The 27,500-nt window shown below is 35.9% G+C and overlaps 2 protein-coding genes across 9 annotated transcripts in view; both read left to right on the forward strand.

Moving 5' to 3' along the window:
• Positions 1 to 27,500, forward strand: part of RhoGAP19D (Rho GTPase activating protein at 19D) — a 569,022-nt gene that overhangs the window by 139,106 nt on the left and 402,416 nt on the right. The gene's annotated exons all lie outside the window — the stretch shown is intronic.
• On the forward strand, positions 13,991 to 25,084 carry LOC136843964 (rho GTPase-activating protein gacII-like). The gene is made up of 5 exons (XM_067112981.1): positions 13,991 to 14,100; positions 14,438 to 14,603; positions 22,593 to 22,670; positions 23,635 to 23,769; positions 25,019 to 25,084. Exons 1-5 carry the CDS (start codon positions 13,991 to 13,993, stop codon positions 25,082 to 25,084), a joined length of 555 nt encoding a protein of 184 aa, XP_066969082.1.

Here is a 27,500-nt window from a genome sequence, read left to right on the forward strand (position 1 = left end):
TTTGTGTGTGTGTATATGTATATATATGAGTGTGTGTGTGTGCAATTTCTCTCAGACTGGCGCCGTGATGACCTGTATACAATACATATATCATAACCCATGCCTCTAACCATATAATTTCGTTTTGATATGAAAAAACATAATTATACTGCAAGTAATCCATTTACCTGAAGTCGGTGCTCATTTTTTAAACGAAACGACTAATAAAAATGAGAGAGATCAGTGTCTGGTTTTAGGCGGCTTTCGTATCTGGTTTGTGTTACAAGCACGAACAGATTCTAATAGAAAAAACTAAGAGTAAGATGAAAAAAACGGAATCAGATTTAGGTGGCTGTGACTGTGCGAAACTGAATGTAATGAGGCAGTAAGATGTGAAACATCGAGCTGTATTTTATCAAGCCACAGATCGTGCATTTGTGTACGATTTGTTCTGACAAACAGTGTTGGATTCAGTTCTAACTTCCCAAGCGATCAAGTAATTATTTACTTTCACGTCTTGTGCTTGCGATCATGTTTGGTCTTATCTCCTAGGTAGCTGGAACCACTGTAAATAATCAAGTTGCGTATGCACTTATTTTATTTACGATGGATCGAGAAACATTTAACATTTAATGACGATAACAAGAAACTACATTTTGATGGAGTTTGTCATTTAAGATGAATGATATTTGCTATCGAAGTGGTTCAGTGATAAAAGCATCACCAGTGTTTTCATAACACCATCAGATTCTCCGGAAAGAAATTGCGTTATATTCAAGGCCCCTAAAAATCTTGAACCTAAATAAATGAAGGAATGTGGTCGGTCCTTTTCGTGGAAGACCAGATTTCATCAAAGGTCAGTTCACGTTCCATTTTTACTCCCAAGTCTTTTGAAAGCATTAGTCGCGTTTTTCTTTCACCAAAATTACAATTGCAAATTTGCAGCGAAGCCGAAAAGATGAGATCATGAGCTAAGAAATAGAAAAGTTAAAAAGACACGTCAAAGAAGAGGAAATAAGTGACTCTCATGAGCAATGTTCCACAAGCAATATTCTGTCTGCGGCGGGAGGGAAGGAAGGAGAGGTGAATGATTAAACTTCGTCTAATAGGGCCGAACAAAAGGAGCCCAGCTGATGGAGACTAAAAGGGCTTCCATCGCCAGCAATGACCAAGCTGAAGAAGGATCCGGTCGAGATTGAATCCCCTTTGTTAGGAAGGTTTATTCTCGCCAAGGCAGTTATTGGGCAGGCAGAAGACGAAGGAAAGAGAATAGAGAGAAGAGAAAACTCCAGGAACTTGATCTCGATGCTTGGTTCGAATGAAAGGGAGAAGTCGGGAGAAAGAGGAACACACAAACTTTGCTTTCCATTCGAAATGGACTGACTGACTTGGAGTAACGGCATTACTGACGGTTGTCTCAATTTTCGCGTAATTTCGTGTTTTTCTGGTGGTCATTATATCTCTAGAAATCAATGCACATCAATAAAATTTAAGAAATGTTTTGTTTGGGCCAAAGTTGTAGTAATAGTCAGGCTATGCAAATGTTATGATAATGTGAAAGATTGTGTCTTGTTGCATGCATTTGTTGATCTTCTGTCGTACTTATTTATTACGTAAATCTTATTGAATGAATGAGAAGATACGTTACATCATCGACTTTACAAAAAAAAAAAGACACTCATGCTAAGATTTCTTGTGGTTGTGTTTTTTCCCGAATAATTAATTTTGTATTCAGGATAAATGGAGACGAATTTGTTTTTTAATCGAACCGTCCTCAGATTCATAGAAGGCTGTCATCATTACTAGAGATTAATATTCCCCTTTAATGCCACACGTTATATAATTCATAATTCTAATGAGTGGATATATGTAAATGTTAGAGTGGTTTGTATGAATATTTAAAGAGAAACGTTTATTATCAAGTGCCGTAAACTTCCTTTTAGGAAATATTTTATTTTCAGAATTGATAAACTTAGTTATCATGATGGCATGCACCTACTTTACTCTTCCCAGCCCGAGAAGAACCCTAAAAGAGTTCAGAGGTCTGGTTAAACAAATCATTTATAACTAACTAACTAACTACAACTACTACTACTACTACTGCTACTACTACTACTACTACTACTACTACTAATAATAATAACAATAGTAATACACAATAATACACAATAATAATAATAATGCCAGAGTAACAGAAACTAAATCACTCAATCATCTAGCTGTGTGACGCAACGGGAAAAGTAAAAGAAATGAAGACGAAAAAACTGAAAGACAGGAGATCATGTTCTTTGATGTCATATTTGGTCACGGCTTATCAGCCGTCGTCTCGATTGTTGTTCTTCCGCGGAATCCCGAGCGAAATTGAATTCCCTTAAAGGGACGGGCAGAGATCGAACGCCGTCTCCGAATTGAAGGTTTGTTTGGAATCGAATGGCAGTTTGTAATCGAGGTAATGAGGTGTAAAACCCATTGGATGGGATATATGTGCCACGCGATATCTTCCCAACAGCCTTTACGTGCATACGGATACCTGTACTTACATCGTTCCTCCGATAAACGTAACCTTGTTTTTTTTTTTTTTTCGGTCGTGTTTTGGGCTGTTTAATCTTTACGTCTGGGGACTTTTAAACCATTTTATTTTATTGATGCGGTCATTATCATTTATGTTGCTGCTACTGTTAGTATTGTATAACAGTATATAATTGGTATTATATAACAACATCGTTATTTACTAGCCAAAATTGAATTATTTTTCGTTTGAGAGGTTCATATACTTATCAATGATAAATAATTTAACTTTGGCTCACAAATAACGTATCTTTTAGGGCAGACAATAGTAAGTATATGAATTTAGGAATAGAAGAACCTATATAATACTAACAATAGCATTAACATGAATAAATGACAGTATCAATAAATTAGAGTGTTAAGAAGTTTGTGTTGTTACTCTCTCTCTCTCTCTCTCTCTCTCTCTCTCTCTCTCTCTCTCTCTCTGTATGAAAGGAAGCCATGAAAGATTGCAGCGACTTTGATTTTATACTGAATACTGAGGGTTAAATTGCCTGTTTTCATCCGTCTTATAGTAGTATCGATAAGATTTTAAAAATGAAGATAATAAATTTCAAGCACTGTAAGAGTAGTTTCAAATTCATTGGTGCAATTATACAAAGTAGCTTTAGAATACTTTGCACAAGTACATGTCGAAATAGATATCATCAGTTGTTTGTTTAAAAACGCGTAAAACTAATTATGAAATTTTTGACAAAAATGATCAGGTATTATGAAGCCCTTATTCCATAAATTTAGTATTCCCATCGGCTTTGCAGTTTGTTTAAACGTTAAAGATCGGCTTTTAATTTGGAGAAAACAAATGAATCTTATCGTCAGAAAAATGTGGCAACAATTGTAAACGTAAAGGTAGTGAAGAAAATTCATTGTTAAGTAACGCTGCACTTCGACTTGACCTTCAAAATTTGTAAGAAAATGTCAAAGCGTATTGTGTCTCCACAGATCTTTATCACTCAAAAATCATGTTTTCTTTTCTTTTCTTTTTGTCCTTTACCCTTCGTTTTCTCTGTGTTTCATAGAATGAGCACCTGTCAGCCGCATCTTTTGTCAACCGACAGACAAGCATTGGATTTCAGTGGTTAGCTTATTGTGGAAGATATTTTTGGAATTGTTTTCATTTTATCTGATGTTGATCATATCTTTCATGTTGACATTTCTGTAGCCAGCGCTGTTTGGTTTTGCCATAGTAGATAGCCTTTGTAATGCAGTGGTCCACTTCGTTTACCGTGAAATTATTGTTGTTTCATTTTTTGAAATTCTAAAATTCTTTTTATAATTCCTCTTTTTCTAACTATTTTTTTACAGGCAAAGTTCGTTGTCTTATTTTCTTTATTCTTTTATCTGTTGAGGAATCTTCGACTTGGGCAGTTTTAAGCTTCCTTTAGTTAAGTGATCGAATCAGTATCTGCGTGAGCCTTTGTTAAGTATAGCAAAGATCTTGTGAATGTCTCTCTCGAGCAACCATCGGTCACAGATTTTTGTTTTCTTTCATGGTAACTTGTGTAATTGTGGTTGAATTTTAGCCATGTTTGGCACCTAGCTTGTATTTTACATAATCCTGAGTAAGTTATTAGGTGGTCCTGTTCTGACAGTTAGTTTTAGGGAAATTTTAGATTTTTATTATACTGACATTTTTAGAATTGTTTGTTGCTTACAATCATTAAGGGACTACAAGATATGTTGCTTATAGCTTACACTCAACATGATTTTGAATGACATAAGCTACAAGATGGGTCATGTTCGACTAATTATTTCCAGGAAAATCTGTAGTTTTCATTACTAAAACAAGTACTTCGAAAATTCTCTGTTATGTACGCGATTCAAGTTATTTTAAATACTTGAACAATTGTTGCTCAATTATTGCTGCCCGTACAGGAATGATTGCAGCCTTTGATACATGTAACGTGTAAAAAGCTGCGATCATTCCTGTACGTGGTTGCTAATCTCACCCTTTTGTCGACAACTCCTGTCATTTCACTACGGCCTCTTTCCAAATACGGTTCAGATCAGACTCCGTGCTTCATCCACTGATCACAAGGCCACCGACACTAAAGTAAACGTGCCCCGTCTGTTACTATATGTAATTGTTACTTTTATTATCGTCATTATATGATCGTGATGGGCATACTAGGTGATAAACTGACTTCACATCTCTCAACAGATAAGTTAGAAACAAGCATCTTTTCCATCCACTAAAGAAGCAGAGTAAATGGGTAAATTACAATAAAGAGTAAATTATACATTATACAAAGTATAATAACATAATTGAAAATGGACATCCAAAAGACTGGGGAAGTTTCTTTGTGGAATTTTTTTTTATTACAGTATTTACATGTCGCCTTTAGGCAAAGATACTCGCTGGCGTAAGTCAGCTTAATCTAAATTAAGTCCAGCTCTATAGGGGTCTGTGCCAAAGAAGTTACATAACCAAACAAGGATGTGATTTTTTTTTATTGGCGTTAGATCCGTTATAACGAAGGTTACCACTAACGGCCCAGTCCTGCAAATTTTACAATCCCACGAAGCTACGGCAATTGAACCTCTCCACATATTTCCTTCTCCCTGCAGAGATCTTGACTCCGACGAATGGATAAAGGAATAAGACATTACAATAGATCAAGCTTAGCAGTTATGATTCTGCAGTCGTGAAAGGTTTTGAGAATATTGCCTATAAAGTAGGCCCGTCTGTGCCAAGGTCTTAGCCCCGCTGCTGTGGCCGAATCGAGTCCCGCATCATAAGACACCTTTTATTGCCAGGGAGGTCGGAGCTCAGGTGGGCTTTACGGGCCTATAGATGGCCATGTCCCAGAGCTTAGGACGTATTTTCAGCATTATTGAAAAAAAAAAATATATATATATATATATATATATATATATATATATATATATATATATATATATATATATATATATATATATATATATATACACACATATACATATCACATATATAAATAAACAAATAATATATATATATATATATATATATATATATATATATATATATATATATATATATATACATATTTAATTATCTATATACTCATTTATAAATGTGTGTGTTTGCTTAAGAGAATGAGGAATTTCAGGTATAATAGGAATTTTTTTAAAAAATCCGTAGATAGCTTACACAGAAAGAGAGAGAGAGAGAGAGAGAGAGAGAGAGAGAGAGTCCTTCCTTCACTTGACTTGCTAGTTCTGAAATGAAGTTTAAAATCTGTAGGTAAGTGGGATACAGAAGACCAGATCATGAGATGAGCACACGCAGTTAAAACATATCCCGTATGACGTCAGTAAAAAGTTCTGTGGACACTTACTACACCTTCTTTCTCTGAATCTTTTCCCAATTCTATGTTGGGTCGATGTTTCTGACAGCTTTCCTCCACCTGGCTCGGTCAAACACATCGTCCTCTGACAATTGTTTGTCTCTCAGATCTTCTCTCACCGTTACTACATGTTCCTCTTAATATACTCTGTATTTCCACAAGTTCAGAAATTGCAATCCCCGGTTAACGCTGGCATAGACTCCTCTGAGCATTGCGACATGCTTCAGATTTATAAGGAATATTATTGCGGTCATATCGGTTTCGTTTATTTCATGAGTTGAGGTTTCTTGTAACTGTTTATTAATTAAGATTCGTAATTGTGCCAGTATGATGTAAGTTGTTCGATCCCCGGTTATCGTTGCCTACATTTCTTTGTTTCACTTTCGATGTTGCAATACATTTTTACCTCGTCTTCAGTTATGCTTACGACAGATGATTCTCAAATGTCTCATAATACCAATTTTGAATGGTTTTTTAAGTCCTTACAGCAAACAATGGCTTTGTAATGCCAAGGTCATTGGCGCAGCACGTCTCTTCATGAACTGTACAGCAGTTCAGGTGAAAGGTCGGTTGAATTTCCGAAGGGATGCCGAAAAGAGAGGCGGCCCGAGATCCGAGAATGTTCTGTATCATGTGATGCAGGGTTTAAATTACAAGTTCCTCTTCAGATCTCTTCAGATTGGGGCAAGATTTGGAGTATAGTCTGGACCTCAAATTACCTCCAGGTTATTTCTGGAAAACGCTGCTTCGACGAATGTTTTGTTTCTGCTCAGTGGTAAATTTGTGTATCGGTTGATTTTCAGCTTTATATTCCCAGTTACCATTACCTTTATTATTATTATTATTGCTATTATTACTATTTTTCTTTGTCTATCACAGTCATCCTATTCGACTGGGTAGTTTTTTTTATAGTGTGGGGTTCCGGGTTGCATCCTGCCTCCTTAGGAGTCCATCACTTTTCTCACTATGTGCGCTGTTTCTACCAGCACGCTCTTCTGCATGAGTCCTGGAGCTACTTCGGCTTTTAGTTTTTACTGGTTCCTTTTCAGGGATCTTGGGATCGTGCCTAGTGCTCCTATGATTATGGGTACAATTTCCAGTGGCATATCCCATATCCTTCTTATTTCTATTTTCAGGTATTATTATTATATTATTATTATTTCGGGAGAAACCCCTCTTAGATAGTAGCAGAGAAAAAGCAATAATTAGAAAAATAGAGAAGACTCTATACAAATTAAATGCAGCTGATGCAGCAGTTTCATTTAAGATTACCTATTATTATTATTATTATTATTATTATTATTATTATTATTATTATTATTATATTATCTTACAAGAAAAAATAAAATCTACTTGATAAAACTATATGAGACTGCTTCTGGCTGCATGCCGAAATTAGACAGGAATTAATAAAGCAACATTGCTCAAACTTTTCCCAGCGTGAGGGGCGACTGGACGGGAAGCATTGTGTCTTTAAAGGAAGCCTTAAAGGAATGTGAGAGAAAAGAGTGTGGTTTGGTCCAGCCAGAAGCGATAGGTCCCTCCAAGGATGTTTAAAGGACGTTTAACCTCTTCGAGTCTTGCCTCTCTCGAACGCACAGCTTCTGATACTTTATAAGGTTTGAATAAAGGATACAGAGCGACCAGGTGGAATGACTTTGCAAGTTCCTTTTTCAGGCAGAGGGATTAAGTGTCAGAAATGGATAGGTACATCTGTGAATAGATAAAGAGCTTAACAGTTAAGCATTCACACGTAAAGGATGAGCTGTAAATGAATGACAAATAAACTGGAAATCAGGACACTAAATCGGTGAGGAAAATATAATGTTATGATCAAGAGTTTAAAAATTTGTAGAGAATGAGGGAATAAATATAACCAGAAAGGAATAAGACGATAAAATTGAATGAAACATAACAGATAAAAAAATTATGATTATAAAAAAAATGTACAGATCGAAAAATCAAGAATAGAATTAATCAATCAAAGACTCGAAATTATTAATGAATAAATCCAAAGATGAGATTTATCTTCCGTTCGCTTGTTAGTGAGTTTTATCTTCCTTTTTCTTGTTATTACTGCAAAAACCAAAGTTTTTCCTTTACATTATATCAAAATCTGAATGGGAAATGTTTGTTTATAAGTTCAATCCAGTTATAAGTTAGGTAGTACTAATCACGTCTTCGTTACTGTCTGAAATTTGACCCAGAATTCTTTGTTTTTCCTCTATCCTTCACGGTTCTTATGATTGTCTCTTCCAGAGGGCTGTCTATCATAAGCTGTCTATCATAAACCCTAAGGGATGGAACTTTTTATGACTATTATGAAGGATAAAAAAAAAAGTTACCTGACTGAGGTAAAGGGAAGTATAGTCTATAAAACAAGAAGGGAATGAGGTACAGTACGAGGGAAAAGAGTGAATCAGTCCCGCGTGTTAATTAGGCACCATTAAAACTTTCGGGCTTTACGGACTTTTCAGGTGAGCAGGAGCATGTGCCGCCATCGAGACCCGCTTAATCTAAAAAATTGAAGCCGACAGAGTTTGTAGTTTTGTGATCGAGTTCTCTGTCAGCCTTGTTTTCGGTTGAAAATAAGTGAGTCGGGAGGGGCAGAGGGGGAGGGGGGAGAACGTAGTAATTATATATTTGATCAATACCCTTGTATAGCAATACTAATTAACTACACTTCCTTTCATTCATAAGATAGACATTTGGTATAGAGGGTTAGTATTGAATTTTGGAAGTTATTTACAGTTTCGAAAGCGAATGCCCTGTTAATGGTGCCTGTTAGCATTACTGGTAATAATGTTATAATGTTTCATGTTTTGATTATAGGCAACTTTATTGTTGTTTGCCTTGTTGGTTGCTTACTACGATAAAATGGTATAGATGCTCTAAAATCTTCTGCAAAAGAAGAGATGTTTAATTAGTGAGAAGTACCATCATTATGTTCTACAATGTATTGCAACTTTTACTCCGTCTTCGGTAATTACTCGCCTCATCATTATATTGTCAAGTTAGCCTTGATACTCGCATATCGGAACGTGAAGATGATGCCATTCCCCACCAGCATCATGTTGGTGCAACGTTGTCGGCCACATCTGTACCATCCCCACATGTCATCGTCACGCCACAATCACCAGCTTCTGTCGCCTGTATTATTTTGATTACATAATGGTGATGCTCCCCTTTCATACACAGGTTTCATTCCACACCATCTCAATTTGTTTGGTATAGTAGGGTTATTTTTTTCTCTCTCTTATTAAGTTTCTGTTCTATTGGGTCTCCACTTTATGTTTCGCTTTTTTTTTTTTTTTTTTTGCCTTTTGTCTTGTATGGAAAGGCTTCAGGTAACATTGGATTCCATAACGTTTTCATGTATGTATCCTAGGATTTAACAGTTATTTTTATAAATACACTATGTAGGATTTTATTTATTTTATTCCTCTGTAACCGTTCAAGTTTATAGTAGCAGAGGTTTTCATGTTTTTAATAATCACTTTGAAAGTCGAATAGTCAGGGATTAGAAGTAGAATAAGAAGAACAAGAACAAGAAGAACACGAAGATGATTATGATGATGAGTAACTGCCACAATACTTAAGCTTTGTAATCATTGTCTAGATCATTAAAGACAGATGAAGTTAATCAGTAATTTGATGAGATAAATGTGCATGAGAGAAGCAGATGTTATGCCAAGGTACTTTCTTGCCGGGTGAAGAGAGAGAGAGAGAGAGAGAGAGAGAGAGAGAGAAGAGAGATTTATTGAATGCTCTTAGGACCTATATAAACAATCGATCCTGTAATGGAATTTTTACCAAGCAACAATTCCTTATGTCAAGTCCTCTGCTCACAACAGTGAAATTAATCCCACGCTTCCGCTCTCCATGCTAAAAAAAAAATAAAAGTCAATGGCAAAAGAATGTACTTTACACTTAGGATCCCATCCTCAGATAAATCACATGTCCTCTGTACTTGGCGAGATTTGGGCATGGAAATCTTTTAGGGCCAGTTCCTAAATTCGGCTCCTCCTAACATAGACCATCGCTTTGATTTGCGTCTGTGACATCAGTCCAGTGGATAAAGCTCGTCCTTTTGGGGTCATGTTACCTTGTCATAGGTGATTTTCGATGTCTGCGTTCTTCAGAAAAGGAAGGAGGCTGCTTCTTGATTTACCTGCAGCCATTCGGTTATCTGGGGATAGGTTTTGTCCGCTTACCTGGAAAGGTGGTTTCGTTAGATGTTTGGCTAGGCGAGTGTCTTATAAAGAGATAATATAAGGGTTTACAGCCTCATGCCAGGGCTTATGGCGAAAACACTTACTACTGTTAAGTTATTCCCCTCTGTATATATATCTCTCTCTTTATATTCTTTCGCCTCGCTTTTATATATTGTGTGTGTATGTGTGTATGTATATATATATATATATATATATATATATATATATATATATATATATATATATATATATATATATATACATACATATATACTGTATATTATACAAATATTACATATATATATATATATATATATATATATTAATATATATATATATATATATATGTATATATATATATATATATATATATATATATATATATATATATATATATATATATTTATACATATATATATACATATACACACACATACACAAACAACATTCTTAATGTTCTTTACCGGCAAATCATAGTACCTGTGTTACAATGCTTGTCCTATATCAAGCATGTAGCCTGTTATCGTCTTTTCATATAAACAAAATAACTTCAAAGTGCGAAGCTGTTATCGCTCTCTCTCTCTCTCTCTCTCTCTCTCTCTCTTCGTCTGCAAAACAACCCTCGGTTCGGCACCTCTTTGACAAACCTGTTTTGTGGGGTCTGGAAATCTGTTGATGGAGACGTAATCGAGGACTCACCAGAGAACGCCTGGAGAAAAAGGAAGAAAGAAAGGACTCATCGCTGCGAGAGAGACTATACAAATGCTTATCATGAAGCTGTTATGTATAGGTATTACATAAAACAGACAGAGCAACACGGTTCTCTCTCTCTCTCTCTCTCTCTAAGCAAGGAAGCAAGAAAAGAACGAAAGGTGAGGTCCTGTTTCGCAGAATTTCCTCCCATTTCCATAAATCGGCATGTTTCATAGTTATGTCTCCAGTTGTTCTGTGCTTTTAGTGGGTATATTCATAACACACACACACACACAAAGAGAGAGAGAGAGAGAGAGAGAGAGAGAGAGAGAGAGAGAGAGAGAGAGCGCTGAGCATGTAATGCCACTGTTTTGTGGGCTTCTGTTCCGGACTTTATTTTATATCGTTCAATAAAAAATGTGAGGCTCAATCCAGATAATCCTTTCCAAGGTTGGGACTCATGCTGGTAACGAGCGTTGTGGTCGGATGCCCTCACTTTTTATGGTTTGCTCTCTCTCTCTCTCTCTCTCTCTCTCTCTCTCTCTCTCTCTCTCTCTCCTCCTCCTCCTCCTCCTTAATGAAATTCAGATGATTTTAGCTCTATTCAGAATAAACTTGGATTGATGATGATGGGTATTATTACTACTGCTTTTGATGTCGTTATTGTTGTAATTGTTGTTTTATTATCGGCCTTACTTTTTTCTTGATTATTAGACGCTTCTTCATAAAAGATGCTTGCAGAATTACCCACTGTGTCTTATCTTCATTTGTCTTAAAACATTGACATTGCGTGAGTTCTGGACTATACCTAGTTTACTAAAATCAGATAAGGTGATATAATTCCATGCAAAATAATGAATTATATTGTCAACGTTACTAATAGATTTTGAAGTCAACTGAATTGCCAACAAGTTCATAATATCACATGACACTGAAATTGTTCCTCCGTTTTTGGGAAAAATTTCATATCGGTTTATAGCAATTCCTCATTCGTCAACTCCCACTCCACCAGATTTTGACGCTGATGAGGTTTTAGTTCTCTGTAAAAGAAAACTATTGTACCAGCTTTGTCTGTCAGTCCGCATCTTTTTTGTCCGCAATTTTTTCTGTCCGTCTCAGATCAGGGGTTTACTGACGCGAGGTGTGGCTAAATTGGCATGTTGATCATCCACCGTCCAGTCATGTAAACATACCAAAATTGCAGCCCTCAGCCTCAGTAGTTTTTATTTTATTTAAGGTTGTGTTAGCCATAATCGTGCTTGGCACTGATATAGATAACCACCACTGCCGTGAAAGTTTCATGGGCCGCGGCTCATACAGCATTATACCGAGACCACCGAAAGAAAGATCTGTTTTCAGTGGCCTTGATTATATGCTGTAACGGCTGTACAGAACACACGATTGCCCCGAAAAAACTTCGGCCGATTTTTTACTTGTTTAGTTTTGCATTCGTTTCCGGATTTTTGAATATTAGCAGGAATGGCCAAAACCTAGTCCACGGAATTTTATTTTTACGAATTCGCTGTACATTAGGTTATCATCATGATCCAGAACCACTTTAGAAGATCATGATGTTAGCGACAGCGTAGACGAGCTTTTCATTTTTTTTTTTTTTTTTTCTCTAGGTTACTTTTCTTACTTTCCTTTTTTATCCCCAGAAAACCGGAAAGCCTTGTTTTTTTTTTTCACGGGAATCACAACTGTCATAATGACGTTTGCAACTGAAGTGATCTTGTACCTTCGGAAGCATGCGCCCTACCTGAGCGCATTCAAGTTATTTTAACGCTTTATCTATTTCTTCATCAGTTTATTTCCTAGAAGGTCCTTTGAGATTACCAAAACAAAGATTTTTTTGACTACCAAAAGAGCAAGTGTTTTTATCCCATTGTTTTCTCTTAGCTGCCTTTTGATAATTTTTTAATTACTTATTTTCATTCTTTTAATTTCAGTTTAAAAAATAATGTTTTTTTGTCTCGATGACCTGTGCTGTTTGAACGCCTTTGTACGCTTGAATATGAATTACTCTCCTATTCTTTTTCATGCTCAGCTCGGATACCTTATCCTTTCATTCAGTTAAGTGTTTCAATAAATAATGGTGCTGTATTCTAAATAGTATACCACGTAATATATTGACACATAATAAACCCAACTTATTCAGCCCCACTATTTCGGTTTGACATTCAGCATTTTGACAGAGAAAAAGAAATTTAATCATGATCTTTGTCAACATTCAGTTTGGGAGCTTGTTAAAAAATGATTAAGTGTCCTATGAAGATTTTAATGAGAAATTCAGAAAACGACCGATTATAAATCTTCATGTCCTTTAGTATTTTTTCATTTCTTTTCGCAACTTTTAAGTACGTCATTTTTGCACATTGGCATTTTACTTCTATGGTTAAGTCACTGGGTGTCTTTTTGGATTATTTCCCAAATCGAGAATAAAGCAAATGAAGTTAACGTTGACACATGAGCAGCTACAGATGACAGTATTCATATACGTGAATCACCAGAACAATAAGATATTTTGCTGATTTTCTCCACCGTCGGAGCATGCGTTTTACTTGCTTTAGTGTGACCTAGAAACACAATGTTTTGATAACTAAGAGAGGTTTAACGGCAAAAACTTTAATGACTAAACCAGATTGTATAAGCAAAAAGTCATGAAAAAGATAAAACCGGTTCAGTTGGTAACAATTTTCGCCTCTAAGTTGAAAAGATCTCTCTCCCAGTATCGTAAAATAGTCATAAATACAATTTGTTACGGGGCCACTCCTTGTGTTTTGTTTATGTATACATTTAGTCTGAATTTTTCGGGTCTTCATCACCGAGATATTCAGTTCAGAATAACTGTTTGCGGAAAAATAGACTATTCCTACAAATTATATTCATACATACCTTTCAAGACTGATATTGTTTACATTTTCCCTTTTACCATAATATTTTATCTGTTTGATTTCATGACGTTTATGCTCTTACTTTTGTGTTCTATCATGGATCAAGAGTTACGAAGGCAGAAATAAACTTCAAACCTTAAAGGCATGCAATTAGCTCTTTCTCGCAACCGTAGCCTGTAGTTTATCTTACCTAATACTGAAGACGGGTACGAAAAGAAAGTCTTTCCGTATGACGCAAATGATGTAATTCTCTCTTTTCGGTATTGTTACTTTCGTGTTTCGTAACGCTCTCGTATTACCGAACCGGTTCTCGGGAATGGGACGCATCTCTTCCCGAAATGTCTTTTTCCAGAATTCAGAACCTGTTATAGACAAGAACAATTCAGAATTCCTAAATAAGAAGAGGGGCTCCAGACGTAATTATAAGTAAATAAAAAGTCACGCATGCACATGGTATGAAAATAAGTAATGCGGGCATGGACGTAGGTGCTTGAGAATCGTCAGCAAAATTATATTTCAAATAGCTAACAATATTTTATCGGCGATTTTAATGATGAATTACAAATTAATTACTGCATTGGGAAAATTTCTCTCCCTCCATCATTGCATGAGGGTTGATTCTGATAAAGTGCAAATGAAAAGCGCGAGGGCGGAGGAAGATGTGCTCTATTGAAAACGGAGTTTATAAAGGGATCGTCGCTACTGATACGTTTTAGAACCTTCCTTATAACACTAGAGGGGCATTTCATGATATTGGTTACAGGAGCCATTGCAAAGAAATATTTCCTCCTCCTCCTCCTCCTCCTCTTAATACTACTACTACTACTGCTACTACTACTACTACTGCTGCTGCTGCTGCTACTACTACTACTACTGCTACTACTGCTGCTGCTGATGCTAGGATTTTTATACCGAATAAACACGAACCTGTAAAACTAGTTCTTCAAAGTGATTTATTCAAAGGTAAAAAGCCTTGAACGACTCGTTTCTAAGAGAATGAAAAATATAGGAATCAAATGAAACACTAACGAGTTATTTTCCCTGCCAGGGTAAAGCAGACCTTAGCAAGAGGGTGCATTGTGGGAGAGAAAACGCCCTCGTTATGAAATCGTTAATGAGGCCCCACTTAATATTCCTTGATGAGATGTTCGTAATCATTCCCTCGTCCGCAAATGTCGGGTTATTGGTAGATTTCTGTCATGTGTAATGGTGAATTACGAGAGGCGAACTTAGCCTCTGATTTAAGGGTAACGTTACCTGCAAGGTTTTGATCATTAAGGGAGATTGGGGAGGTAGCAAGAACGAGTCGGGTTCTGCTGAACCGGTCTACCTTCGAAAAATAAATCTGGTCTTTTCCGCGATCCTCGAGATTAGTCGAATTTAGTAGCGGCGAGGCATTGACTGCGAGGAGCTGTTGGTTCTTTTTATTGGTTTTGTAGAAACCTTTCTTTTTAAGGGCATTTTTAACAGTTTTAATTTCTCTCACGCCTTCACTGAGTATTTCTAACTTAAGTATTGTACCAATTAGTCATATATGTTATTGTCTTCATATTTTTGAGCGGGAAGTAAGAACACTCACGTTCTCGCATAACCGATGACTAGTTGTACCTCTGGAGCTTTTGTTTCGGAGTTGCATTTTAATAACGCCACCGTGAAATTTTTAATGAGCAGCTTCTTGGAATTTATAATGAGCAATTAGATAAAATCTGACAACCAAGCGCTTTGGGAGCTAGGATGAAACGAAGCTAATTATTCCTGTAAGATCATATTGTGCATCTTAAATGCTGGGAAGAAGATTAAGATTTCCACGATACATGAAGCCTGTTACTTTCGTACTCTTGAAGGTGTTATGAATCTGTCTCTAGGTAACATCTCATGCGTGTTACAGATTTTGTTAATTGTAAGTACAGTATATATATATATATATATATATATATATATATATATATATATATATATATATATATATATATACATACATATATATACATATATACACATATATACACATATATATGTGTGTGTGTGCGCGTGTGTTTGTGTGTATATATATATATACACTTCTTGAGGATATATATATTCGGTAATGTATGTTTGTATTTTTTCATGCACATGCGTGTGTGAATTAGTGGACGTTTAAATTAAAGAAATTATAGTTTCTTGTAATAGAAAATCGTTTCTTAGTTCGCATTTACAATGCTACTTTGTGAATAATGATAGCCTTCATTTGTAATTTTAAAGTATTTTGAATTCATATTCAGAATAACATTAAAACTTTCTCGATTTAAACTTATGATAACATTTTGTCTGAGTTCGTCAAATGCAGCATCATTGTGACCTTATGTACCTCGCAAGTCTCCCATTATCCGTACAGTAAACTCATTATATATTTGTTGCTAATATCATAAACTAAAGAAGTATGCAGATTAGACAAATGCTGCCGACTCGAAATTACATTAGATTTATCTCGTTGCAAAGTTCGCGCACAATGGCCTTAAAGCATTTCGTGCTCAAATCATTACACGCCTGGGTTTATGGATCCCCGAAGTTTTGTTCATTGTTTGCATAATTGCAGTAATTAATTTTTCAATCGTCCCTTTCATGCTTACCCGTCGATGATTTAGTGGATTAGGGATGGTATCTTGAACAACCGCTTCTCACGAGGTCAGCGGTCCGAGCTGCAACCATAATTGGAAAAGCATGATGAGGTAGATTCCTTGAAATTGATATCACCATAACTTGGGTCATAGAAAGTGTTGTGATGTGGGGTTTTTACTGGATATTTTCTTGACACCAGAGAGCAGATAGCATAACTGTAAGGTTTGCATCTGATATATGTTAAAAAGCAAGTGTGTATTTTAAGCATTCCGGTGGATACACCGGTACTGTATCAACGATAGAAAGCACTTGTTACTGAGCTTGTTTTTTTGCCTTTTTCATGTAATTTTTTTTATAACATGCGTGTGTTAAACTACTGATGGTCCATTGTTCATAGCCATCATTTACAATCTTTTATGCACTCCACCAGAATGAAAAACAATTATTGAGAAGAGAAAAAAATATACAAATAAAAGGAATGTGTACCGGGCTGCAGTATTATTTAAAGCAATATTTATTATTATTATTATTATTATTATTATTATTATTATTATTATTCCATACTCAGTTTTGAGTTATATATTTATCGCTCACATTACTTTTATTTTTCATACTCTTCCTTAGACTTTGATTTAAAACAACTTAAACCACTATTATTACTATCCTTTTACACTCACGCAGTTGTCGTTGGAAGACTAAGCTCATGGAACCCCTTAAAGCTGCCGTTCCCTCCGAGCGGTTTTTATTCTAAGATCTCATAGCAATTAATTCTGGAAAATCTTAAGTAACCTCAGTACATTAATCAGCGGGATTTTACATATTTATTTTTCCTCGTCACTTTCATGTTTCTTGTGTTATAATTTATACTGGGAAAGTAACACGATTTGCAGTTAAGACATGGAGACGAGAGTATTAGCAACACATAAGTGAAAACACCTTAAACATTTTCAGAAATACATTAATTTATGGCAATAATAATCGTAGCAAGAATAGCCTTGATATTGGTAAAGTTGTCAGAAATACTGTAGTTTTAAAATTCAAAAAGTTATCAGAAATTCTGCAATAACAATATTAGTAAAACCTCCATAAATACAGCACTGGTAATAGAAATACAAGCAATTCAGGAAAATCCGTTTTAAAAATAAGAGGAACATATTTGCCCGATTATTTTCCTCATAACAACAAAACGAGTCTACATTTAAATCAAGATTTCCATTTTCTTGCAAGATGAAGGAGATGAGTTTCATTATGCAAATGTTGTTTTCCTGATGACAAAAAAGAATTTGATGCAAGGGAAAGAAATGCGTATTTAATTACGTTGAAAGCATTGGCGGATTTCACTTTCATGAGTTGTCTCATATGTTAGGCATTGATTTTCCATAATTTTCTTGTTGCTTTAGTCGTGCTGCTTCGTAATACTGATGAATCTTTTGCACACTGCATGTATGTATTTTTGTGATCTTTTTAATATGAAGGAAATAAATTGCGTCTGTGTATGTTCATTTTTTTGTGATATGACCCTCATTTGAGACCAAAGTGATCTAGATAAATCAAGAGATAGTGGAAAATATCCTCACAGTTTTTATTCTTACCTCTTCTTTCATTATACAGTTCTTTGTTATATCTATACTTGTGCATTATATATATAAATATATGTACATATATTTACATATATATATATATATATATATATATATATATATATATATATATATATATATATATATATATATATATATATATATATAATGAGAGGCAGCAGACATGATAGGTTTTCAGACTTACGTCTTAGCTAATCAGAATGCATACGAACGAAAAGTTACGTTTCTGTAGAAAAATGAAATTAAGAAAGTCTTTTAACTAAGAAAATTACTTAATTTTTCTTACCCAACAACAAGTTGCTTTGCCAAACGCCAAGTACATTCCAAGAACAACCATAAAAAGATTAAGCTGAAACGTATCATTGCTAAGTCAACAAAAGCATCTCAACCCCTGTCCTTTGGCACGATTTATATCATAGATGAATGTCGTCCTTAACAAGATTTCTTGTGAAGAAGACCCTTCTATGACGCGACTGATCTTGCAGATTTATCGGAGCCAGATCTTTTTAAGAGGACCTTTCGGTTTAAATGGCCGCTGTTTTTTAAGTTCTTGGCACTAATGACATCCTTTCTGGTAAACAGTTGGCTGAACCGATTAGAAAGCAACGCCTTCGAGGAAGTGTGATTCATCCGATTTCTTCGCGAATATCCTAATCTCGCGTTCACGGTCCAGTTCACGTTGGCATTCACAGCTCTTTATATAAAGTACGTCTTCAATTCCTTATAGCTCACTATTTTTGTGCTGCTTTTGTAAGTATTCATCGAATGTCTTTGATTTTAATAGTATTTATTTCAATCTGCATTTATGAATGTTTGTTTTTTTTTCTCTCCGGCTAGAGATGCTGATCCCGTTTTAATTTCCAAGTTCACTCATAGTGGAAGGGTTTTTTTCTTCTTCTTAAACTTAGCAACATTCCGTAGATGCTTCATCAAATCGTTATTTCGACTGCTAAAACAATCAGTTTTCCCAGCTCGCCTTGACAAACGGTTCTCTCTGAGGCTGGTTCATTTTTATTTCAGTGACATTAGTTGTTTTTCATTTGGTTCTGCTTTGAGTGATTATTGAAATTGTAATTCTTTGAGTTTAGGAAATACTTTATATTAATTCTATTCGTTTTGAGCTCATAATTCGAAATAAAAAAATGTCTATGTATATTGTCAGAGTTATTAACTTTATGGATAATTTCTTCTTTACATATTTCAACGTTTTGATTATTATGTCTACTTATTTTATGTCATACATCATTGCTGTCCTGGAAATCTTCCAGTAGACTTCCATTTCTCTTATTGCAAGGAAACCGTTTCAGTTGCCTACGTGCTCGTATCATCTCGTCATTATCATTCACAAAATTTCTCTTCAAGTATTTTTTTCCCTTTTATTCGTATAACAGTTGTTAGTGATGTCTGTCATTTTTGTTTATGTCGTATTTCTATGAAGAACCTTGACCCTCTGGGTAACGGCTTAACGGGTGAAATTTTCCTTTCTAATATCTTTTTGCTCTAGTTTTTCGATTTCCTTCACGCTATTATTTCCGGGAGCTCTTTCCATGACCTTGTGTGGGGTTTGGCTTGCAGACTTAACACCGCCATTGTCCATAACTTCTTCAACCCGGAAGAAATTTCAATATCTTTTTGATCGTCTTTTGCTAATACGATATCAGTTATGCAGAATGTTTAGGTTTTCAATTATTCGTACCATTTCTTTGGGTAAACAAGTTTCAGTAGTACTTGATGGAGTCTTTTTCTATTTTTAAATAAAAAATTTAGTTAGCAAAAACTTGCGTCTTACTTCTAAAATTTCGAAAAATAGATATTATGATAATAATAATAGGATTTATTGTACTAAAATTTATGCGGCTTTTAAGTATGCTTGTATTTGCTTGTTCATTTATTTTCTATTCCATTTTATCCCTTGTTTATATTTACCGAGAATTTATATATTCATGAGCTTACTAAAATTCTTTAACAGTATATATAATATCTAATTTTACAATACTGGAAATTCTGTTGATTGCATTTCCGAGGTGGGTAAGACTCACTTTAACAGTGCACATATACATGGAAGTCCATATGTTTGGGAAATAATAGCGCTTATTGTCGTCAGCTCTAACCACAATGGGAAACTTCATGAGTAAGTGAAAAATAAGAGGGTGGACTTCTCAGACCGTATTATATTACCCCAAAAAATGTGATTGCATTTTTTGTCTTGTAGAGAGTTATTGTTATAAACCTCATTTTCTTCGTGAATATCATGGTTTTTTTCTAAAAATGAATGTTATCCATTAAATTGTAAGACATTTTTCACTTTCAATTTTATCACTATATTCACTACAGCACTATGTGAATGTGTTTAAATAATAGTAATTGAACTTCTGTGTTTTTGTGTTCTTGTTTTATTCCGAAAATACTTTCATTGCTTGCAATGTTGGAAATAGTAGGGTGATAATATTAAACGAAAATCATTTTTTGTCTTTTGAGGAAGAGAGGTGTGTGTTGGTGATGAAAAGGAACCCCTTGACGTACGAGGCTAATGGCTTATTTTGTATCAAAATAAAGAAGGGTCTTATGCCTCATACCTTATCACGAGAACGTCAGATCTTGTTCTGACGTCTTCTCCTGTCAGTCAAGTTGATGAACAAAAGAGGAAGGGGAGGGAGAGAGAGAGAGAGAGAGAGAGAGAGAGAGAGAGAGAGAGAGAGAGAGAGAGAGAGAGAGAATTTAAAAAAAAGTGAAGGCTGATGAGCTTTTGTGTCATCACTGACAGACACGTATTTGTCTTATCTCTTGGTGAAGTGTTTCTCTAAGGAGAGAGAGAGAGAGAGAGAGAGAGAGAGAGAGAGAGAGAGAGAGAGAGATTACCCTTGCACCTAGCACCCACGTCGTCTCTTTTATTTCTGTCGTTCCCAGATGTGAATCTGAAATACCTTAATCATACTTTGGTCTCGTTTCTAACTGTGGTTTCTATGCCTCTGTCTCTCTTCCTCTCCTGGAAGTTTAATAATGATATAACAGGTCACTGATTCAAAGGTATCTAGTTAGTTGAAGGTGAGTGATCTCTGCATTCATTCCGGGCAATAGCATTCACCCAGACGTATTCAACACCCCGATGAAGGTATCAGTGCTGGAATGTCATTCCAGATATGCTTGACATCACCCGGAATGAACTCAAACCTTATCGATGAAGTGGAAAAACTATTAACTCTCAGCTGGATTAACATTAAGACATACATACATACACACACACAAATATATATATATATATATATATATATATATATATATATATATATATATATATCGTGTGTGTGCGTGTGTGTGTGTGTTGTGTGTGTGTGCGCGTGTGTGTGTGTGTCTATGTATGTATTTGTAATAAACAACTCCTCTGTAGAGAAGTGTTATTGAAGTGGGTTTCACTTCCCTTCCCTTAACTGTGGTGTCTGTGTTCTCACTTGAGATGTTACATCCTCTCTTTTGGCGTAGGATTTCACATCCTCCAGAGCTGACACTGACTTTATTTGACCAAAGCTTACCTTTAACTATTATATAAAGATGATGGAGAGGCAAGATGGTTGGAAAGCTCTAATTTCAATAAATAAATAAAGGGAGGGAAAAATATAAATAAATATTTAGTTTGGTATGTACATAAAAAAAGGAATCATACTTACAATTACCATAAAAGGGAGCATACCACTATTTTTTTAACAGTCAAATTCTCCCCTAATTTAATGAATATGAGTGTACGCAAGCGTCATAAAACAGCTAAATATTTCCCCGTGAATAGACAGGCCCCCTGGGGTTCGTAAGAGAGAGAGAGAGAGAGAGAGAGAGAGAGAGAGAGAGAGAGAGAGAGAGAGAGAAGGTTGCTAGGGCACATAGCTAACCAGTGATGCATGGTATGTTTTGGGTCCTCCGACTTTTTATAGTTGATAGATTAAGAATAACTACCGAAACGACAGCGGAGATGATGATAAACGATTCAACTGGTGCTATAATGAGGTCATGGTTTGCGAATTCGGAAGAGAAGATGTTTAGACTTCTGGGGATATAGAGAAGGCGGAAGAAGAGGGGTCGGCGAGGAAGTCTGAGCAGACGATGAAAGGCGGAAAGTGGCTGTTTTTGTTTTGACTATGCAGTGTAGGGCGTAGCAGGTGCTGTTTTATGCCTTATTGTTGTTTTGTTTTTCCTCTTAGTTATCTTTATTTAGATAATTGCAGAGTTTTTGATAGGAGTATTATTTCCAACTTTTTTAATAGGTCAAATAGCTTCCAAACCAAATGAAAATAGTAATATAGAATGGGAAGAATAATGGGCTCTGGAATAACCACTTGATCATCCTATCCCAAAAAATTTGATGTGGATGAAATACAACAAGAGTTTTTCAGAGGAAAGAAATATTTTACTTTTTATCCTACTGAACTGTGATTCTTAAGATATATTAAGTATGCAAAGAATTTCTCAAAAGCTCTAATGTGCAATTACGTGCACATGCAGCTTCGATTTGACACATTATTTTTTGTAATAACTGGTGCATTTGAATCGACTTCACATTACCTAAATCATCAAAAGACAAAGACACAGGCTGATGGATCTACTGTATATAATCAGACGGTACAAAGCACCAAATATCATAGATTATGACTTTCTTATTAGCTTTCAGTTCAATAATTAAACCACTCCTGGCGAGGGAATCAGCTGTGCTTTTTGTTACTGGCTCCACAGTACGTGAATGAGTCTCAGTTCATCATATCTCCAACACCAGTGTGCAAGAGCAACACAACTACAAACTTGGCTGTTTGTGTATGAGTAAATGCTTAACGTACTTGTGTTTCATAAACTTACAGCGGCTGGAGTCTGTTGTGCAATTATTGTATACCATACTGCAAATTCAACAAGATAATCTTGATACTGTTGTGAAACCATGTTGTAAACATCGAGCTCTAAATGCTGTAAAATTGACATTCTCTCTCTCTCTCTCTCTCTCTCTCTCTCTCATCCTCATAGGTGTAATGTATCAAGTGTTTTATTTTTTCCAAAAAAAAAAAAAAAAACCATGGAACAGGAGAACTCATGGGCAAGTTCCGCTCTTAAAGAAAAGTAAAAGTCGATGGCTGAACTTCCCTTCTCTCTCTCTCTCTCTCTCTCCTCATTTGCTTGCTGTCTCCGTTGGATCATATTTCCGTCCCACGAAATTATGTAACCTCCAAATTCCTCCTGATTGCCATGATGGCACGAACTAAAAGTGCAGTAATACAGGTGGGTAATGGAGGTCGGGGTACCAATCGTTCCATACAAAAATTAGAGCCCAAATAAGGGGTTGAGGGGAGCCCAAGATAAGGGGTTTCTTTGGCATCTTCATGAGTCAACGGCCTCATGCCATTTCTCTCTTCGTCTTTTATCCATTTTCGTTTTTCCTCTCTCTTCGCTTCGCTCTGCGCACCTGTTACACCTTTTCTGGCTTATCCACGCCAGGACCACGTGGGTCATAATCATGTCTTTCTTTCATGTCCGAGTTATTTTAGTCTTCGCATACAATGTAATTTTCATTTCTTATTATTTATATTATTGGGTAATTACCATATTTTCTGTTTCGGAAGTGTTGTTAAAGAGATTGCCGTTATTGCTGCTTTTATTGTTTCCCCTTTTTCCTCATGTTTTTTTTTTTTTAATCATACGCGGGTAGCGGATTTCGTTTTTAGAAGAATTGGGCATTCACGGGCACTTTCTTCCTCTGATTTTTTCCTTACATTTTGTTTTTCCCCAGGCTTTTTCCTCCTCCTCCTCCTCCTCCTCCTCCTCCTCTTCCACGCTCGTCTCAGCTTTCCTTCCTTCCTCCAGCTGTTTATTCACCAAGCAAACTAACTACCTTGCCGATGAGCCACATGTGAAGCTGCCCCGAGTATTGTTCCCTTGGTCAAGTCCAGTGAAAATCCTGAGTCACAGAGCACACAAGGAAAGCAGGACAAACATTTTTGAACAACACGCACACAAATAGACGGACAGACAGGATTACATAAAACATCAGCACACAGGAAGCAGGTGGTCAGTTTCTGCAAACAGAAAACCTGACAAAGACACACAGATTGAGTGGAATAAATATGCTGAAGAGGCTGACACATATTTCGAGGACATACATACAACAAAGAATTGAACGTGGCTGCCATATGCACATTACTGATATATACGTATGCAGGCCAATAAATCCACGAATTTATGCCATTTACACACATACTGTATATATATACGTAAATTAATGAACGCCTAAGGTATCAATTGCAAACAACTGAATCTATGTTACATCCGCTTTGAATTTTTTTTTTTGTCAGACAGTTTCATAAATCAGTGTAATTTTTCTTTAATGGCTGCCATTACTTTCTTGTATTCTTCGCATGCTGTTTTTTTTCCTGTAGTTTTACAGGGTTGTTTGGCCTTTTGGTGTTGTCTTCTGTTTTAAGTTAAATTATTTTCTTTAGTTCCTCATGTTTTTGGATAAGGAACAAGGCTCCGATTTAAATTTAGGATCTTCATTCTTCTTTATAGTCTCCAGTCTGAAGTAAAAGAAATGCAAATGTTATTCTTGGATTTGGAAGCAGCTTTAATTTAGGTTACACAGTGAGAGGTTGAAAGGACGCCAGGGGAGCGCTGGAAAACATTGGCTTCTGTTCCATGATATTCCACATTAAGAACATTCTCTCTCTCTCTCTCTCTCTCTCTCTCTCTCTCTCTCTCTATGTGTGTGTGTGTGTGCGTGTGTGTATGTGTGTGTATGTGTGCTAAGGAACGTCCACGCCCTGTATTGGTGAATCTGATAATATCATTGTTCTTGCATGTTTTCTATCACATCTTTCACATGGTAATGTCTTCCTTGCAAACCGTCGTTCCACAGAGCTGAAGGACGGCGTTAACATTACAAAGAGAAAGTGAAATATACTGGTATGTTCTTTAATTTTCTCGGAGCTCAATTGAATGACCAAAAATTATTAAGAAACAACCATATTTTCATTTGAGATAAGTACCAATGGTATTTTTATCTCACAGTAATAATAATAATAATAATAATAATAATAATAATAATAATAATAATAATATCGTAGGGCTATTATTGTTATAATAGATGGTAATTATATTTTCATATTTGATATCCACAGGAATGGTGCTTGAACGTACAACAACAACAACAACAACAACAGCAACAACAACAACAACAACAATAATAATAATAATAATAATAATAATAATAATAATAATAATAATAACGGTGAAAAAATCCAGTGGTGTAAATTTCAATATATATTAGAAATATACTGTATATACAAACGAGAGCTTACGAGAACCTGCTCTATTTTCCCTCTCAATCTGAGTCAGGTTGAGAAAGAGAATCGAGCAGGTTTTCGAAAGCTCTCATTTGTATATACTGTATATATATATATATATATATATATATATATATATATATATATATATATATATATATATATATATATATATATATATATATATATATATATAGTGGCATTTATACCTCTGTGGACTTCTTCACCACTTTAATGACTTATGCTATTATGAGTTCTTTATGAATAATCGTCATCATCATTAAAATAATACCATGTTACTATTATTATCACACTCGATGGTAATTATATTTTCATATTAGACGTCCATAGGATTGGTGTTTGAACTCACAATAATAATAATAATAATAATAATAATAATAATAATAATAATAATAATAATATCCTGTGCCATTCATAATCGATGTTAATGTTCTCTAGACCTTGCATATTAGTACGTCAGTAGTAACAATCGTATTTGATGCCAGCGTATAGTCGTCTAGGGCTTCAGTCTCTGTTTTTGCTGAGTTTGTTTCATCCCTCGTTCCTTGTTTTGTCTAACCTCTCTGCTTATCACTTAATCTCTCATCCCGTTACCTCATTGTTTGGGCGTCCTTTCTTCGTCTTGTCTTGCGTGTTTTTTTCCGCCGTGTCATCGTCTGCGTCATTTGTGGAGGTGACAGGTACGCTATAGTCTATACAGTGCAGTAATTAAAGATTAAATGGTTCGAATTTAATCATTTTGACTTTTTTAATCTATGTTGATTTTGAAGAATTTGTAGATATTGGTGTTATCTTGACAATAAGATTATAATAGCTTTCACTAATCATGTGTTTTCTAAATTGTAAACATTATTTAGCCTATCATTTCTTTTGTAAATGTGACTTACTTCCTTTGATCTCTGTCATTTATCCTTCGCCCTTTGTAACTGTATGCATACTTTGTTTTCGCAGGAGGAACTTTAAGTTCAACTATGTTGTAGTCTTCATTTCACCTTTAGCAAATCAGCAGATTAATATATACTGTAGAATAAGAACATACAAAAAGATTTAATTTCTGTTACTCTTCCTCTTAAAGAACGAAATCTCACTTTGCTCATTTCACCCTCGGGCGGGGGGCAAATTCGTAACCTATCGTATCGCTCCCCAGTCAAAAGCGAAAGTAAATTTGGAGCAATTTCTCGGTTCGAGATAACCCCTTTTGCCATCTATCTCCTCCGTTATCGGCCTAATGTTTCCCACTCGGAGCGTCGCTGACTTGTAGTAATGAACGTGCGTATAATTCCCCTTGGTATCGCTTCTATCATGGCTTAGGAAAGGCGGTCTGAACGGGTAATTGAACGTCATATTCTCTCTCTCTCTCTCTCTCTCTCTCTCTCTCTCTCTCTCTCTCACTTCTTATAAATGGCTAGCCACCAACAGCTACAGCATTATAGGGCACGGCCACTGAGCATTTTGGAAGTACCATCCCGCTGCCCACGTTCGTGGAACGAGCGAGCGTGCATCACGTCCGTTCGTGCATGACAAAATGCCCCTCTCGATGCCCGCACGATCCTGGGTTATTCTGATGGTTAGGAGGAGCGGGATGATGGCTGGGTGGGTCAGAGGCTGCGGTGGTCATGGGACGGGCTCTTAAATGCAAGCCTGTTCGTTGCTCTTTTCGGCTGTTCTTCATGACTCGAGGGCGGGAAGGTCAGAAATGCCCAGGCGTGTAAAGAGCAGGATTTAGTGACGCGTGATTTCGGGGCTACTCGGGAAGTGTTTTGATTTAGTGGAAGTCGGGTTCATTGAGCGCCCGATTTTTCATTCGCCTTCTCAAATTGGGAAAATATTCGGTTCTTATTGCTCCGCTTGGCCATGCAAAGTGTTTGCTTTCGTGTTATGGAAGTTTGACGGAGAAGTAAATGGTAGTATTGTAAATGGTAGTATTTTCTCGATTACGCCATCTTTCGTTCTCAGTATGGTAAAACAAATACATTTTCATACCGCAATTAGAGATTTTTGCTTTATGTTTGCATTTATGTTTTCCGTGTGCCAAGGTATGGATATCAGACAAGTAATCTAATTCAGACATAATTATGGCTATCCTGTGTAGCGGCTGAAGTTATCACGCAATGATGCGCAGTGCTTCGCAATTCGTGCTCATTTCGAGTCGGAAATGCATCGCTCAAAATTATGAAAAGGCGGCTGTCCTTTTACGGAGAAGCGTTTCATGGCACGAACTTCGCTTATTTGCTTAACGTCAGATCGGAATCCCTGATATCGCCATTACTTTACATAATATGTGCAAATCTCTCAA

The sequence above is a fragment of the Macrobrachium rosenbergii genome, chromosome 12 (genome assembly GCF_040412425.1).
Source record: "Macrobrachium rosenbergii isolate ZJJX-2024 chromosome 12, ASM4041242v1, whole genome shotgun sequence".
Classification (NCBI taxonomy): Eukaryota; Metazoa; Arthropoda; class Malacostraca; order Decapoda; family Palaemonidae; genus Macrobrachium; species Macrobrachium rosenbergii.